General features: G+C 37.1%; 1 protein-coding gene and 1 long non-coding RNA gene across 2 annotated transcripts; both read left to right on the forward strand.

Annotated features, from left to right (window-relative positions):
- Positions 1-1,643: 1,643 nt before the first annotated feature.
- LOC141846609 (serine carboxypeptidase-like 42) lies at positions 1,644-6,124 on the forward strand. Its single transcript, XM_074734645.1, has 12 exons — positions 1,644-1,855; positions 1,923-2,220; positions 3,776-3,883; positions 3,988-4,080; positions 4,171-4,263; positions 4,340-4,425; positions 4,518-4,796; positions 4,883-5,016; positions 5,182-5,274; positions 5,361-5,478; positions 5,744-5,920; positions 6,017-6,124. Exons 2-11 carry the CDS (start codon positions 1,980-1,982, stop codon positions 5,906-5,908), a joined length of 1,410 nt encoding a protein of 469 aa, XP_074590746.1. The 5' UTR covers positions 1,644-1,855; positions 1,923-1,979; the 3' UTR covers positions 5,909-5,920; positions 6,017-6,124.
- A 7,137-nt stretch (positions 6,125-13,261) lies between these two features.
- On the forward strand, positions 13,262-13,689 carry LOC141845979 (uncharacterized). The gene is made up of 2 exons (XR_012603311.1): positions 13,262-13,295; positions 13,554-13,689. It is a non-coding gene; the product is annotated as an uncharacterized LOC141845979 (long non-coding RNA).
- The last annotated feature ends 4,805 nt before the right edge of the window (positions 13,690-18,494 follow it).

The following is an 18,494-nucleotide window of genomic DNA, read 5'->3' on the forward strand; positions in this document are numbered from 1 at the left end:
AATTAAAAAATTTCAAAACTAATAAAAATTTTTAAAACTACTCTAAATATCAAAAACTTTAAAAATTATTAAAAATAAAAATTATAAAAAATAATAATAAAATCTTTAAATTATCCTATATCATAAGGTCACGGATTGATCATTTTCCTTGTCCGTAATCTCAATCATCCTTTTTCAATGTCTAAAAGGGAGGTTAATTAGTGGTCTCGAGTTTTTCTTGTTACGGCTCAGAGGAAAATATAATTATATCAAAAGATATAAATTAATCATATTGCTGGATCCTCCTACATCGCATTACTCGATCACAAGTCATGTCCGACCCACCATGTGAGTCAAACCTCTAGCATGTCATGTTAGGTATGACCTAGCTAAGTCACGAGCATCTTAACAGACAACTTGTTTAATACGACAGCTCGTATCTTAGGATGTTAATAATTGAAATTTTTTTTTCTTTGAAAAAAATTAAGTCGTATTTCATATATTATTTTAGGTGTAATCTTTTGGTGGATTTGTTATTTAACAATAGACAATATTTTTATGGCATAATTATAAAATGACAATAGAAGATATGCAAGCTGGAATTTAATAGTTTGTCTTTATCACTGAAAATGGAGAAAGCAGCAAAAGGAAATGAAAAAATTCCAAGTTTTTTTTTTTAAAAAATAGTAATATAATAATAAATATGAAGATCAGTTATCTCAAATAGATTTGAGAAACATATTTTTTTTAAAAAAAATTACTAAGGGATAAGAATAGAGATATTTGAATTGGCGACATATGTCTACTCTATTCTATCATTAAAATTTTATCAATTCATTTTAAGATGAGTTTAGCGATCCACATGAGTTGATTCATGGCGGACTTGGATTAATACGCATGTTGAAAAAAATTATTTTTTCTTTAAAATTTAAAATTAAAGTTGAAAATTTAATGAATTAGTGAGCTTGGTCCATTTAAATAATTAAATCGTAATTCAAATTTAAAAATTTCAATTTGATCTATGATAATCCAAACATAAAATTTTTAATATTTTTTTTTAAAAAAATGCTAAGGGTTAAGATTAGAGATATTTAGATTGGGATCGTCGGACTGTCTACTCTATCAAATAATTTAAGGATATTGGGTTAAAATTTTATCAATCCATTTTAAGATGAATTCAGATAGATCAATCTGCCTAGGTCCAGGACCCACATGGATTGATCTATGATGGACTTGGATTAATCCGCAAGTTGAAAAAAATTATTTTTTCTTCAAAATTTAAAATTAAAGTTGAAAACTTAATGAATTAGTGAGTTTGGTTCATTTAAATCGTAATCCAAACTTAAAAATTTCAATTTAATTCATTTAAACGGTAATTAAATTTAAAATTTTTAATATCTTTTATATATTTTTTTTTTGACAGATTCTTAGATTGACTTATCTATTGAATTGAGTTAAATTAATGATTTCTTACATCATCCATTTCACGGCTATGATTATAGATTTGAAATCGTAAAAAGAAACAAAATACTTGTCAAATATTGATTAGTCGTGGAAAAAAAAAACAGGTGTTGCTGCCTCCCCAACAACACGATAATGATTAGGTTGGATTCAGTTCCCCCTAGTTTCTATCATTAGATTAGCCCAAAAGGCATCGAAGAAACCAGCACGCCACACCGCTTTCTGCTCTGCTCTTTTGTCGCCTCTTTCTTTGTTCTTTATCAATATCTTCGCTAGCTTTGCCAATTCGGATGCTCACACCATCGAGTTTGTTATCATTCATCGAAATTTGAGCAAGAAAGGCGGAACTCACCGTTCGTGATCATCTACAGCGTGATCCCCTCCTTCCCGTCACCGCTCTGTGTATAAATTCAAGGTAAGCAGACTTCAATTTCCTGGATTTACTTTACAGGTTTTTTTTTGTTGATTTGGATTGTTTGCAGTCTTCTTGTCAGGCAGGGGATCAAAGGAAGAGGAAAAAAAGTCAGTTATACTGATGGATGGAGTGTTTCAGATGGCAGTGCTTGATTATTGTCGCGGTGATTGTGGTGGGAAAGCAAGTGGGAGGGTTTCCCGAAGAAGATTTGGTGGCGAGATTGCCCGGGCAGCCCAAGGTTGGCTTCGCGCAGTACGCAGGGTATGTGGATATTGATGTGAAGGCCGGGAGGAGTCTCTTCTATTACTTCGCCGAGGCTGATGGAGATGCTGACCAGAAGCCTCTCACCCTCTGGCTCAATGGAGGTTCGTTAACCCTAATGTTTTTCTGTTACCATGATTACTGTTTTATTCATGCTTGCTACCTTCCGGCATGACCATTTGAGTTCTCTATCCATCAAAATTTTTCCATTGAGGTTGTTTTCCCCTTACGGTGACCTTTTATTGTTCTACTCTTCTATCAGTCTCTGAGTGAATCCTTCGTTTTTGCAGTAGAGGTTATCATTTTTGAGTTTCTTCTATCCTTCTTGGATCTACAACTGCATTCATTCAGATGCAGCTTTGATCCTATCAAAATATCATATATGCTATTCCTATTTGGCTGCGCTGTGCTCTGCTCTGCTGTGCTGTTTGCATGTGCAACTGTTCAGTTATTTACTATTAACATGGTCACCTTCTGCAAGCATCTCATCTGTCAATATTTTATTACGCCATTCGTGAGACTTAGAAAACTCCATCCTTGACAGTACGATATGGAACTTTCCTTGCAGCCATCCTTTGTCCTCTGTTCTCGTTTTTATTATTCATGAAAAATGGATGAAACCATGTTACTGGTTCTGAAAAGTGCATTCATGATAATGTATCCTACTTTATGAGAATACAATACAGTACGAGATGCTGATCTGGCCACTGAATGACTGTTCTTGGTCTTGTCCATGAGAAGCTATTTATTAGCTGCTCCTACTCTAATAAAGTTTTTTTTTTGTTTTTGTCCAATAACAAACAATTTAGTCGTCCACACGAGATTCAGCCTATTGGGTGTGGAGTGTTGAATGAGTTCTTGACAGCTAGGGCAAAGGGCACACCATGTGCCCACCAAAATTTCAGTTCCTGACAGCTAAGCCAGTGACAAATAACGTGCACACCACGAAGTTCCACTATCATACTGGAGCCTCGGGAAATTGCATGGTGTAGGTAGATGATTATCCAATAGACTACGAGTAGGTACACGATATTCCTGTCATTTTATGTCTTGAAGAACTCCTCAATGCCACCTGAATCACATAAAAACTGGAGCTCAATGATCCTGCCTGTTTGATTCTAAGTCAACAACTGTATTTTATTATTGCAATTGCAACAATTAATCAATTACCATTTAGATCATAAGTCACTTCACTATTTTTTGTATTGCCAGTTTGTTCCTGTTGGTCTTTGACTGTGTTTCACTTTGATTGTAGCCAATGGAGTGCCAGTCTGTTGTATTATCTTTTAGTTGTTTTAAGCCTAGAAGTGGACCTGTATTTGGGGTATTAAATTACTTTGATCCATCCTTTATGTTTGATTTCCAAAGGGTTATTTAACTGTTATCACAATTATTATTAGTTGAGCCACAAAATATCTTGGCAATAAATCCGTGCAATCAGAAAAACTATGTGTTCACACAATATTAACTGCACACATATAACTTTAGTGCAATTTTGTCAGAAAAATATCTGGAAACCTAGACTTCAAAATCTGATATCTTTAGGGATTAGCATATTCCCGTCACTAGTTGCTAAATTCTGTATGCAAAACTGGAAACTTTAAGTAGATTCTATTATACTTTAAGAAACTCATGCCTCATTATTCATTTGATCTGCAGGCCCCGGCTGTTCTTCAATTGGAGGTGGTGCCTTCACCGAGCTGGGTCCTTTTTTCCCTCGTGGAGATGGACGTGGTCTTCAGATAAATAAAAAGTCATGGAACAAAGGTTTTACTCTTCGTCCAACCAATGCTAATTTCTTTTAAAAGTTTCTTAGATTGATTGATTCCTTTTTTTTCTCAACTTATTGACTGATCTTTCTCGACATCCAGTGTCTAATCTTCTTTTTGTTGAATCCCCGGCTGGAGTTGGATGGTCGTATTCCAATTCAACTTCAGATTATAACACTGGGGATGAATCAACAGGTTTGTTTAGGCAACTATATTTGTGTCCTTTCTTATTATGACATTGTTCTCTCTTCTAACGGGTTCCCCTTTTCTTTTTTGGTCTGGAAGCGAATGACATGCTTACTTTTTTGTTGCGATGGTATGAGAAATTTCCCGAGTTTAGAGCGAGAGATTTATTTCTAACGGGAGAAAGCTATGCAGGTCAGCAAAGAATATATAAAACAACAACACATGCCTCGATAGTATTATTTTACCTTCTAGTTTCAAACTGCCACAGGGCACTATATCCCACAGCTGGCTAATGTTCTTCTTGATTATAATCGCCATTCTTCTGGTTTCAAGTTTAAGATTAAAGGAATTGCCGTAAGAAGTGTTGCTTTCCCAGTTTAGTTTATTTATTTCGTATGCTACTCTCCAAAACTAAACTCCTCTCTAATATTTCTTTGGCTCTTCAGATAGGAAACCCACTTCTCAAGCTTGATAGGGATATTCCAGCAACGTACGAGTACTTTTGGTCACATGGTATGATATCGGATGAGATAGGCCTTAGAATCATGAGCGAGTGTGATTTTGAAGATTACACCTTCAGCGGCACCCACAATATGAGCAAATCTTGTAATGAAGCTATTGAAGAGGCAAATACAGTGGTTGGGGACTACATAAATCCATACGATGTCATTCTAGATGTTTGCTATCCGTCAATTGTGGAGCAAGAGTTGAGATTACGAAAATATGTAATATTCTTTTATAATTCTTCACCTACTTTGCTTTTGTATTACAAGAACCTCTAGAATAACTAATATCGATCACTCGATCTCAGGTCACTAAGAAGAGTGTTGGTGTTGATGTTTGCATGACCTTGGAAAGGCGTTTCTATTTCAACCTTCCAGAAGTTCAACAGGCTCTTCATGCTAACCGGACAAAACTCCCTTATCGTTGGAGCATGTGCAGTGGGTAGGTTTCTTTATCATCATCCTAAATAACCCTTCATTTTCTATGTTCATGTGACTTACAAGGAAACTTGAATAAAAGAACAGTGTATTTTCCATTCATTAGCACCAACATATGAATCTTTTTTATGTTTCTGATCTGCTTATTGTTCAAATATTTCTTTTCCAGTGTCTTAAACTACAACAGCACAGATGGAGATATTAATATCTTGCCCCTACTCGCTAGAATAGTTAAGAATAAAATACCAATTTGGGTTTTCAGGTAAAGGCTTTTACTTTCAGTTGCTGAATATTTAGCCGAGCTTGTCCTCTTCTTAAGTTCTTATACTTCTAACTCATGTCCTCAAGTGGCGATCAAGATTCCGTTGTGCCGCTTTTGGGTTCACGAACGCTTGTACGGGAATTAGCTCATGATCTTAAATTCAGAGTAACAGTCCCTTATAGTGTTTGGTTTTACAAAGGACAGGTAATCCACAATGTCTTATGATGTGATTAATTATTTTCTTGAAAAATGATACGCTACATGAAAATGCAGTATGAAAACGCAACATGATACACTACATTACATGGATGTGAGACCAAGTCTATAGTGTATCATGCTGCGTTTTCATGTAGTGTATCATTTTTCTTGTTCTAAGTTATCCAGTTCCGTTTTTTTCTTATGAATCGTCTCTTCCTTGCCATATTTCTTGTTCTAAGTTATCCAGTTCCGTTTTTTTTATGATGACAAGGTGGCAGGGTGGGTAACAGAGTACGGGAAGCTATTGACGTTTGCAACTGTAAGAGGGGCAGCTCACATGGTTCCATACGCTCAACCAGCGAGAGCTCTTCGTCTTTTCACCTCATTTGTTCATGGCCAACGGCTGCCAAACTCCACCTATCCTCCGATTGATTAAATAACAGCACAAGTGAGAAACATTTGTTTCTAACTCCTTATTAATGTTCTAACAATGCATGAATCAATAAAATTTAAAATTTTGTGCTTTACCTGTTTTTGTTGCTAGTTTCTCTGCAAAAGCGTCTTGGATGAGACTGCCCTACTACAATACTCATGATGGAATAGCTTTGTCCTTGTCACAATATTGATCTAGGTAAAAGGATTGTCTTTTCACAATTAGATGAAATTAATCGGAAATGTGCATCGCAGTTAGAAATCCAAACAATGATTTCTTATTCAATCATGAAACTAATTTTATGACAATGTACATTCCAATTGATTATTCAAGCGTCCTAGTTATTTTATTGGTTATTGATAACCAATTGAATGGAATTAATGTATGCACATGATTTGGCTTGGTGAATTCTGATCGAGGACTATCACATCACGATAGATAACTTTTGGCTTGGCACCCTCTATAGTTGATCAATATTAGATTTACTTAGTTGATGTGAACTTTCATCTTGAGGTATTTATTGGATTGAATAGTGTCAATTTCGTCCTTGGATTCGATCAAAGTTTGCACTTAAATAGATGATCTCCCACAAAAGAGTATCCTATTATACTCTTCAGTAAAAGATAAAATCCGTCATCCCAGCGGCCTCACACGATTAGCTTAACGATGTGAGGAGATAAATCGAGAAGCTACACTATGGGGAGGGCATTGTTTCGGCTTCGCCGAGATTGGACCCTTGCCTGCCTACTTCAACAAGTCTACCTCGCATTAACCAACTCAACTAGAACTGTTAAACGAGTCAACCCATGACGGGACGGGTCAATCCGCCAGAAACTTGTCATATGACGGGGTAGGGCAGGCTAGCCTACCAACTGGCAGATTGAAAAATTTACAATCCAACCTAACTTAAGGCAGGTAGCAGGTTAAGCGGACTAACCCACGGGTCTATCAAAAATATATATATAGAAAATATTAAAATTTTAAGTTTGAATTGTAGTTTAAACGGGTCAAGTTAAAGATTTTAAGTTTGGATTGTAATTTAGACAGGTCAAGCCCATTAATTCATTGAATTTTCTTCTTTAATTTTAAATTTTGAAGAAAAAAATAAATTTTCTCAACCCGCGGGTTAACCCACGCGGGTCACGGGCCTAGGTGGGTCAATCCACCTAAATCCATCTTAAAATGGGTTGATAAAATTTCAACACAATCCGCTTAAATTATTCGTCGAGCCGGGCCAATCCGATAGACCTAACCTAAATTGACGGCTCTAAACTCAATCATGCCCCAGGGGCAAGTATTCTATTGTACTCTTTTGCAAAAGGTGGAATCCACCACTCCAGTGGTCCCACACAGTCGGCCTCACGACTATCTATGAGAAGGTAAATCGAGAAATTACAGTTGGTCACGACGGAGGAGGGTATTGCTCGGCTTCGTCGAAATTCAAACTCTTGCTCTCTTTTGCAAATCTGCTCCGTAGTAATCAACTCAGCTATGTCTCGGGTGCAAGTATTCTATTATACTCTCTTGTATCTCAAGTTGTACAAGATAAAAATCATTAAAAGTTCAACACTTAACCTTCACCTTGCAAGTTTCCCACCTCTTTATCTTAGGATGTGTTTGGAGTTTGTGAATTAAATAGGCTAGTTGTCTCTTTGAATCACACGTTGTACACTTGTTCTCTATGCAAACATTTTGTAAGAACATTCAAAAGAATCATTGTTGATTTTATGTAGAAAGTAAAGAATACACCATTAAATATATATATTTTTAATGGTATTATGTCTTTGATACGTATATAGAGACTTATCATTATGCACACTATAAGATGTCCTCCAAGAAGTTGTAAGTACATTCTTCATCTTGTCCTGCCTTGTGATTTTTGATCCCATAGTGGGCTTGTTGGTGCAATAGTTTGATCAAATTGATCAAAATTTTTATTTTGATCTTTGAGTAATATGTTGGATATAAGTTGGAGATGATATTGGTGCAGGTATGCTCGAAGTTGTCGGTACAAAGTATTTAAGTTAGACATTGCTATGTGAATTTATATGTTTATACAAATAATTATAGCATCCCAATCAACTAATGCCAAAATAATATCATAAGCAATCATAATTCACAACAAAAGAAAAATTGTAGTTCTACAATGACATGTTAATTCCATTCCTGATCAATTTTGATAAATAGTTATGGGTAAAAATTAAAAGGGTGCCTCGTTTTATTAGAATCATCAAGGGTGTCACTTTTTCATTTATTATAAAAACAACGCCCCATGCCACTTCAATGCATTTGTATTCTCAAAAATACCCTCACTTTCGGTGTTGTTGTAGAAGCTATACAATCGTAGATGTTATAATGTTGTAATAACTACGAGATCATAGTTGCTACAACAACTATGATCCCGTTGTTATTACAACATAATATATGACCAGTGTTAACCAGAGATAAATTATCTATATTATAACAACTATAAATCATAACTACTATAATAGAATCGAACAAGGGTATTTTCAAAAACAAAAATAGATTAAGATAGGATGGAGTGTTGTTTGATAATAAATGAAAAAAAGATATTCTTTCGATGATTCCAATAAAAAGGAGCACCCTTTTCATTTTTACCCAATAGTTATTCTTAAGTTTGATTCAAAGAATAGGCTCGGAATACAACTTCTTATACTATAATTAATTATTTAATTCAGTTTAGTAATTCCTCCCGTTAACCTATTGAGTATTAATAGATTTGTGTTTCCAAACAAAAAGAAAAAGAAAAATTTGAAATCATCTTTTACCTGCACATTTCTGTATTTCATCCCATGAACCAAAGGTCAAAATATATATTCCTATTTCATTCACACTCTATTCCATTCTAATCAATTCCATTTCGCAAATCAAACATGGTGTGATTTTATTAGCAAACCAGAAACTACATATGAATATTATAAATAACATTAAGATGCAATGGCCTTAGATTAAGACTATTAATGCCAATATCCCTCTCTAGGAATATCGTTAAACGAGGACGTGGAACAAATGCTTTCACCAAACCATTTCGCAGAACAGTGAATAACAAGCAACAGAAAGTGAAGAAGGTATTTGAGGAGCTGAAGCTCTTGCTTCAAGAACTAGAATTCAGCACTAGCTAATCAATATACAAGGTTGTAGTTACCTGTGCCTAGTATGGACAATGCTTTGGGACAGTTGTGTTTGTCGGTGGATACCGCAGAGGATACAAACTGATATCAAATCGTCGAGGTTAGTATTAAATACTATCTCCATAAAATGATATTGCTCTGCTATAGGTACTTACTGATAGCAGCAATTTATTTTCCAAGATACAACGACGACATTTCAAAATAGTAGCACTTCAAATTTCGAGATCAACGAATTTTTTGTAGACTTTTTGGACTCCAAATGCAAAAGATAAGATGCATGCTTATTGAATGAGGATGAGTTGATTCGATGAATTTCTAGCATTTGGAGGGACCTATTTATACAAAGTGAAGAGGTGGAGTACTCTTTGATGAGTGGCTGTGACTTTTAAAGCAAGATTTATCTGGGTCGTTCGATCTGGAAGGTTGTAACCCTACAGAGCTTCTCAATGCTTCTCGCGACGATGCGCTAACAAAGTGCCCATTGCGCGGGTGACGGACAGGCACTGTCACATCATCTAGAGCATAAATTTAAACTTCTCAATGCTCCTTGCGACGATGCGCCAACAGCCGTGAGAAGAGAGCACATGGACTTTTTGTGTTAACTCCATTAACACAACAACATAAATAAGGAAGGGAAGTTCATACAATTTATCGATGTGGAACTATTCCCCATACACTTCTTTATATAGCATTAATTAATACTATTCTGAGTTAATTTTGAATAATTAATTTCTCATTTACTCTTAATCGATTTTGAACAAATTAATAGTCTAGATCTATCTACGCGAAACGTAGATTTCGATTTTAAAATCAATTTCAACTTTCATCGATTGATGACATTCCGTTTTTCATAAAATCGTATTGATCCTTTAAAACTCAATATCCAACCAGTTGCATACTATAGGAGTCGGACTAGAATGCATAAAATGGATTTGCCTTCCTACATTGGGATGACAGATATAGCCATGCAGTTGGCGATGAATATTCACTGGTCAAATGCATTCGCACTAGAGATTAATAAAAATAATGTACCATTGCCATGGCATTGTACTTTTCAGATTGTTCATAAATTCAAACTAACAAATCACACTGAATAGGAAAAATGCGGATCTTAACAAGTTCAACCACCAGATATTAAAGATATGATCAATGGGAAACAAATAATGTAATCATTTATCTGGTTCATGTATGAACCAAATAAGCTAAGAGAATCCCACCTCTGCCTTTCCCCTAGAAAATCAATGACTAGGTGCCCGGAAGTCCTTTCTATAAGGACAAATCCATAAGCAGCAGCTGCATAAACCAATGCCTGTTCATCGGGAGAGACTCGCCCTGATAATCAATTATCTTTTGTTTAGGATCTGGAGTCCCAATAATCAGAGGCACAATAGCATTGCAAGCAGCCAGAGCAAGGAAGAAATCATGGCCACGCGTCCCTTCATTTGTCTCACCTTTTCTCCTCATCAACCTCACTAACTTAGGGTCAGTCTTAACCAGCACTGTTGGCCTCCAAAACTTGTCACCAAAACGGTACTGCAGATGGATACAAAACAAATTAACTATTTTTTCATGTGATTAGACAGTTAACAAAAGGGATGATGCAAAAATAAGCATACCTATGACGTAGTAAACATTGCTAGCAGTTGGTGATGGATCTTTCCACTACAAAAAAAACATGAAATAGCGACGGAATTAGAGACGAAATTTTCTTCCGTCGCTATAATTAGAGACTGAATATTAATTTCCGTCTCTAATTATAGCGACGGGATTTATTTCCGTCGCTAATTAGAGACGAAATCTTAATTTCCGTCTCTAATTAGAGACGGAAATTAATATTCCGTCTCTAATTATAGCGACGGAAGAAAATTCCGTCGCTAAAGTTCTTCCGTCGCTAAAGTCGCGATTTTAGGGCTCCGACGGCCCTTTTCTTCGTGCGCGCGCGTTTCGTCATTCTCTCCTCCGGCACTACTCTCCGCCGGCGTTCTCTCGCGGCCGGCGTTCTCTCTTCCGACGTTCTCTCCTCCGGCACTACTCTCCTCCGGCGTTCTCTCGCGGTCGGCGTTCTCTCATCCGGCGTTCTCTCCTCTAGCGTTCTCTCCTCCGGCATAGTCGCAGCCCACAGGGCCTTTCTCTCCTCTAGGTTTCTTCTTCGTGAGCGATTCAGGTTTTCGCGAATCTTCGCGACTCGCGACCCCGACTGCGTTCTTCGCCTCCTGCCTCCGCCCATTCTTTGCCTCCCGCCTTCGCCGAGGACTCCTCCAGAGCTCGCCCAGCCCAGCCCAGCCGCCGAGGTCTCCTCCCGTGCTCGCCCAGCCGCCGAGGTCTCCTCCAGAGCTCGCTGCCCGGCCGCCCGCCTAGCAATCCGCAGCGCCTATTCCCTCCCTTTGTAGTGGCAAGCAGAGGTAAAAATTTGAAGGCAGAAATTTTAGACCTAAATATTTGTACCCTAAATTGCTTAGGCATAAGTAGAGAAATTTTAGACCTGTTGCTACTGAGTTTGTATCAGCCGGCCTGCCAGAGTTCTCTTACCTCGGCTGGGGTCATTGGTTTACCTTAAGGGATTTGGAAATTGCAACCAATCGATTTGTCCCAACTATTTAGTACTTGGCTATATTGATTTTGTCATGTACGCCACAAGTATTGAGGTTGGTTTTTGGCATAGCCGTTCACAGGGCTAATCAAACTAAGACACTACTTCTTGAAGCACTTTGCAATTTTACATAAATTATAGAATATAGATACCAAAAATGTGGAATTCGATTTGTCCCAACTATTTAGTACTTGGCTATATAAATTGTATCACTCCATTGAACTTTTATGCAAGGCTACACTACTAGTATTCAAATCAATAAAATTCATTTTTTATGACATTGATCAATGTTTTCTCTGGTCTCTATTCCCCTTGCACATTCTGCTCTAATTGATCTAAGTCTTCTAACTATAAAATCTATTTGTCACTTTTGGACATGTGCACCTCATTATATTTTTTCTCATTTAACATCTATTGGAGCTCTTGGGTATTATTATCATTATCATTATTTTTCTAATAACTCGGTACAAGTATCTTAGCTTTTTTAGCTTACTTCCTTCCTTTCTTATAAAAGCTATATGCCTACAGACATAACAATGCTTTTTATATCCTGTTTATTTGTGTTTGCATCATGTAATGCAAGATACTCATTTATTTAGAACATGTATTTATCTTGTGACATAAGATGGTTGCTTATGTTTTCTCTTTTTGATAAATTAAGAACTTAGGATGATGCTTGAGTACATTATGAGGTAAAGATGCACTAAGATGGTTACTTGAAGGTGCATTATGAGGTAAAGATGCACATAAGATGGTTGCTCACTCTTTTATTCAGTTTCTCTTGTTTTTTGTGTGTAAGGGCAAGTATTTGACTTAAAGATGTGCTCCATCACATTTGATCGGATACTTAAAGATGTCTTCCCTTAGATTTTCCAGCTTGAGGGGGAAAAACTAGTGTAAGTTTGCTCCAAATTCATAATCCTGGGTTCACCTCACTGTTTCAAATCTTTTGTACACTCGTTCCTTATTCAAAAATGAAAACACTCTCTGCATGTTCACAGGGATCTAAAAGGATTCTCTCTACAAGGAACTTTGGCACCTGAGATTGGGAAGCTTAGACACTTGAAAGCTCTGTAAGTAGCATCTTTTTTTTCCATATTCAACTTAAGGAGAAGAAAAGTGGTCCTTCTCCTTAGGGAGAACTCCTTTTTTCTACTTCCCTTTATATGATAATTTGACAATGAAATTCTTTAGTTAACCAATACATATTAGTTAACCAATACTTCCCTTTATGCAGGTATTGCTTATTCATCTATGCTTTTATAACATGGAATTATCTATTGATGTTTTATGCAGGTATTGCTTATTCATCAAACATTAATGTAATAGATCAAGTAATGGCCTGCCGGGGCAATGACCATTACTATCCTTCCCTTAACTCCACTACATGGCATCTTTGAGGCCACAAGCCGTGGCCAGATAAATATCAACTCATATGCATGGACTGATGGTGATGAAAGAACACAATTTCCAGCACAAATATCTCTTTAAAGCTACTTCCTTTCTTATCTCTCTAAGTCTAATTTTGTTTTTGTATAATTTGATTATAAATTTGATATGTTTATATGAATGTAAGTAGGATGTGTTTAATTTTGGAGTTTGATACTTTCTTATTAATGTTTGATGTGGATCAATAGCTGTCTGCAAGGTATGTTAGTATTTCTATTACTTAGGATTTTTTTAAGTTATTACTTGTAAAGATTTATTTTTCAAATAGGTTGTTATAATTACATTATTACTAACCTATCTTATTTTCTTTTTGTAGGATCTTCTATTTTGGCTGGACTCGTTTTTGTAAGATTTTATATTTAGATATTGTATTCAGATATTGTATTCAAATGCGCATTTTTCAAATAGGTTGTTATAATTAAATTATTACTAACCTATTTTTATTGTCTTTTTGTAGGATCTTCTCTTTTGGTTGGGCTTGTTTAGATAAGTTTTTGATATATTATTGTATTTTGTAGGATCAGTGTATCTAAAGATTTGTGTTGTATTCAGATATTATTGTATTCAGATTGTATTAATATTGTATTCAGATATATTGACATGTCGTGTATTCAAATATTGTATTAGTATTTTGTTTTATTATTATTGGGTTATTAATGTATTACTGTTATATTTGTTTGATTGATATACAAACAGGAAATTCAAAAAAAAATTAAAATATATAAAAAAAAATAAATTATTAGCGACGGAATTTATCATTCCGTCGCTAATAAATGCTTTTTTTTAAATTTTTTTAAAAAAATTAGAGACGAAATTTGAAATTTCTGTCTCAATTAGAGATTAGCGACGGATTATTATTTCCGTCGCTAATAAACACTTTTTTTTTTAAAATTAGAGACGGAATTTAAATTTCCGTCGCTAATTTTAGAGACGGAATTTAAATTTCCGTCTCTAAATTAACGAGATTATTATTTCCGGCTAAAAAATTATAAAAAATTCCATCTCTAAAATTAGCGACGGATTATTATTTCCGTCTCTAATTGAAAATTAGCGAGAGTATTACGCTAATAAACACTTTTTTTTAAAAAAAATTAAAAATAGAGACGGAAATTAAATTCCGTCTCTAATTCTTAGAGACGGAAATAATAGTTCGTCGCTACTTTTAGCGACGGAAAAAATTTCCGCCTCTAATTAGCGACGGAAATTTAAATTCCGTCGCTAAAGTGACGTCAACGACGGTAAATTTTCCAATTTTTTAGATTTATCTAAATTTAGATTTTTTCTAAATTTTCTAAATTTCCAGAAAAATTATTTAAATTTACAGAAATAGAAAATCTAGCATGGTCATGCATCCTAAGGTATTTTCATAAATTAAACTACTTACCGGAATCGCTTCCTCGAATTCTGATTTTTTCGCCGTCTTTCTCTCCGGACACCGATTTTTGTAGTGGCCGTGTTTTTTGGCACTTGAAGCACTTGATGTGCTCTTTGTTCTTCCGGGCTCCTAGCATCGGTTGCTCCTTTACCGCCGGTGGTTGATGTGCTTCCGCAAGTGCACGGAATATCGCCAAGTAATAAAAAGATCGAATCCACAGGGACCGTGGAACTACTTACTAAATCTAGCACAAAAAGGTGGAGAGAATATAGATCATGAGTTGTGTGGGGGAGAAAGGAGTGTTTTAAAGTGCTTTATCCTAAAAGTCGGAGAAAGGGATCGACTGTGACACTTATGGGTGAAGCGATCCTAGGATTTCGGACTCCTCAGAGAATGGATTAATCGACTTGGATCCTCTACCTTTCCTCAATAACTGTTCAATTGTAGGAATGTCAACCAAATTATCCAATTCAACCTCGTCAGGTATCCTCGAATTAACTCATTGGTGTTCTTACGTCACTCGTTATTGGTTTGAAACGGTTCTAGAAGCCCGGTTCAAGGTCTGCCCGTGTCACTCAGGCGCCCCGGAAATACTAAAAGAACCTTATCCACTGTCACTAGATACCCTTTTACGGATCTCTCCCCAATAACGAATGACCGCTAACTATTCCTCATAAGAATTCAACTATGTATTAGGAAATCCTTCGGAATCTCGCCCGGTTCAAGGTCTGCCCCTTTTACAGAGCGCCCCGGTATACGGCCTAATGATTCCCCAATTCATAGTAAATCCCTACCCTCATGGATTCACACACACACAATTTATCATCAAGTACAAGCATAAATCCACAAAGCAATGCACAGTATTTCATAGAAAACGGTAGATTAATCAAATCCAAATACAATCATCCATTACATCTGATTTATCCTACATCCTAGAATCTAGGGAAATCTACTCCATATCGAGGAGAATACAATCCAAAGGATAGAAGAAATACATCTTGTTCCCAAAGATAAACAAAGAAATGCAGGAAACTAGACTTATCTTCTTCCTCGGAGTGAAATCTCTGCGTAGATGAGATGGAAATGGTCTGGAGCAGTCGGATCGGTGATGGATCGTCGAATCTCTCTCCGAAATAGGCGTCGGCGGCTCTAGAACAACTCCGGTGGCTCTCCAAAGTCTCCCCCCTTTGCTAGGTCTCCAAAGAGACCTATTTATAGTGCAGGGTTCGGTAGCAGCTCGCCTCCGTGCACACGGCCGTGCCTGGAAGGCACGGCCTTGTGTTGGCTTCGGGCACAAGGTAAGGCACGGCCGTGCCTTGGGGGCACGGCCTGAAGCTGTGAAGTCTCGGATCAGGGGCACGGCCGTGCCTCTTAGGCACGGCTCAGAGTAGTCCTCCTTCTGTTTGATGGCACGGCCGTGCCTGGGAGGCACGGCCACACACTGGCTGGAGCTGATGGCTGGACACGGCCGTGCTTCTGAGGCACGGCCTGCTGCTTGGGCTCTTCTGTTCTTGCACACGGCCGTGCCTGTGAGGCACGGCCTTCAGCTGAGGCTGGCTCCAAGTTGAAGACACGGCCGTGCTTTGGAGGCACGGCCATGAACTGGCTTGGTTCTGTTTTGAAGCACGGGTGTGCTTTTGAGGCACGGCCTCTGGCTGCTGCTGAGGGGATTTTGGCACACGCCCGTGCCCATTGAAACACGGCCAGAAGTTGAATAGACATGGCCGTGCCTATGAGGCACGGCCCTGTCTTGCCTGATCTTCAATAATACTCCGTTTTGCCCGTTTTCGCTCCAATTTCCACCCTGAAACATGTTAAAGCACGAGCAGATCTCCGAACTAGGAAATGTAGAATATATGCCTAAATGCATGAATAAGGGATGCAACATACATAAGAATAAAGCAATAAGCTCAGAAAGATGTGCAAATAAAGCATGAAAACAGGTATACATCCTACGCATTCTTGATAGAGTGAGACCACTAAGTGCATGGCCATGCCCAAATGAGTCAACATGAGATGTTGAGCTCGTTTGATTAGAGTGAGTCTACTTGGAGTTCAAGATATAGAATGATTTGAGGATGACACGGTCTATGCCTCGCTTGATCATTCTAGATGTCAAGGATAGAAGGACATTATCATATATTGTGAGAGTCACAATTAGTAGTCACAAGGTGATGTTGGATCTCAACATTCTTGTAACTTGGGTAGCAATGATGTGTTGCTAGATACCTCTCATTGCTTATGTTCCTAAATGGGTTTAGGGGCATTGCCAACGTTACAAGAACCTATAGGGTCACACACTAAGGGCAATTAGATGGAGATTAGATCCATATGATGGACCAAGAGGATTGATTTCATGAGATGAATCAAATTGGGTTAGGAGTAATCCAAGTTATACTAGTTGAGTTGGACTCAAGTTTGATTCAAGTGTTGAATGAGTCTAATTGAGATTAGATTCATTAAATCAATTTAAATTAATGAATAGAGATTCATTAAATTAAAATTGACTTGAATCAATGGTTGGATTTGATCAACCATGGAAGAGATAGTGGTTAAGTTTGACTTAATCAAGAGGAAGAAGAAAGTCAAAGTTTGACTTGACTAAAGTCAAGTTTGACTTGACCAAATGCCATGTCATGGTGACATGGCATGGGGCCGGTCAAGAAATGGTCAATGATGATCCACATCATCAAGCATGTTGACTTGAATTAATGATGTGGAAAAGGGAGGTGAAGAGTCTTGGTGACTTGTCATTGTTGCCACCTCATTTGATGACTAGGATTAGTTGGCCAATGGTGGTTCTCCACTTCATCATTGACACCTCATGGTATGCCACCTCATGTGATGACCCTTGGCATTCCATGAAAGGTATAAAAGCCTTCTAAAGTGGCCGGCCACATCACTCTTGGTGGAGGAGTTTCATTTTTCAAGGTGTTAAGTGCTCTTAACTCTCTCTTCTTCCTCTTGCTTGTTCTTCCTTTCTTCTTCCTCATCTTGCACGAAATCCTACTGTTCAAGAGTGCTAGCACACTCTAGAGAAGGATTTCTCCACCTATTTGCTTGTGTGGATACCATAGAGAGGTAGTTAGTTTACTACCTTGAGGTCCGACGAAGAACGGAGCAAGCGGGATTTGCGAAGGGCACGCACCAAGGGTAAACTTCTTTTTCATGTAGATCTAATGTAGATCTAGGTCTTAGAAACATGTATATGAAGTTTTTCTTTTATGCTATTTGATAATATTGAAGAGACATACGAAATTCTCAGTGTTTGAGGTGTTGGTGAATTTAAATAATATTGTTTGAGGAATCAATATTATTTTTAAATTCTAAAGTTTTGACCAAATATATGATTCTTATGATTTTATTATGATTTTCAACCCACTTTATGTTATTCTAAAAGAAAATAAAATTACTGGTTCTAATTATATTGATTGGAAATGAAACTTGGACATTATCTTAACTGCTGAAGAGTACAAATTTGTACTTTTTAAGGTCTGTCCTAGTGTGCCTATTATAGATTCTAGTGAAGAGAAGATAGAGAGACATAGGAAATAGGTTAAGGTAGATGAGATGGCGCGATGTTACATTTTAGCTTCTATGTCAAATGTGCTGTAAGATTAACATCAAGTCATGCCTACTCCCTATGACATAATAACTCTTCAATACCAGTAATTGCGGGCTACCAGGCAGGAAGCCAAGCAGTCTAGACATTGGAAAGTAGGTTGTCCTTTTAGAAAAAGAGAACAATAAGGGTATATCTTATTCATTAGTCGTTGAAACATGTTTAGTGGTGTTGTCTACCACTACTTGGTGTGTAGATACGGAAGCCACTGATCATGCCTGCAATTCTTTATAGGGGTTCCAGGAAACTCGATGACTATATGAAGGGAAGATTACCGTATACATAGGCAATGATATAAAAGTAGTAGCTATTGTAGTAGGAGATGTTTATTTTGTTAGTGAGAGCCCTAGAGTCAATCATTTGATGATTGTTGTATGGATTCCTTGTATCATATTTCTACA

This window comes from Curcuma longa, chromosome 15, assembly GCF_044706935.1.
Source record: "Curcuma longa cultivar G26 ecotype Majalengka, Jawa Barat chromosome 15, ITB_CL_G26_1.1, whole genome shotgun sequence".
In the NCBI taxonomy this organism is placed as follows: Eukaryota; Viridiplantae; Streptophyta; class Magnoliopsida; order Zingiberales; family Zingiberaceae; genus Curcuma; species Curcuma longa.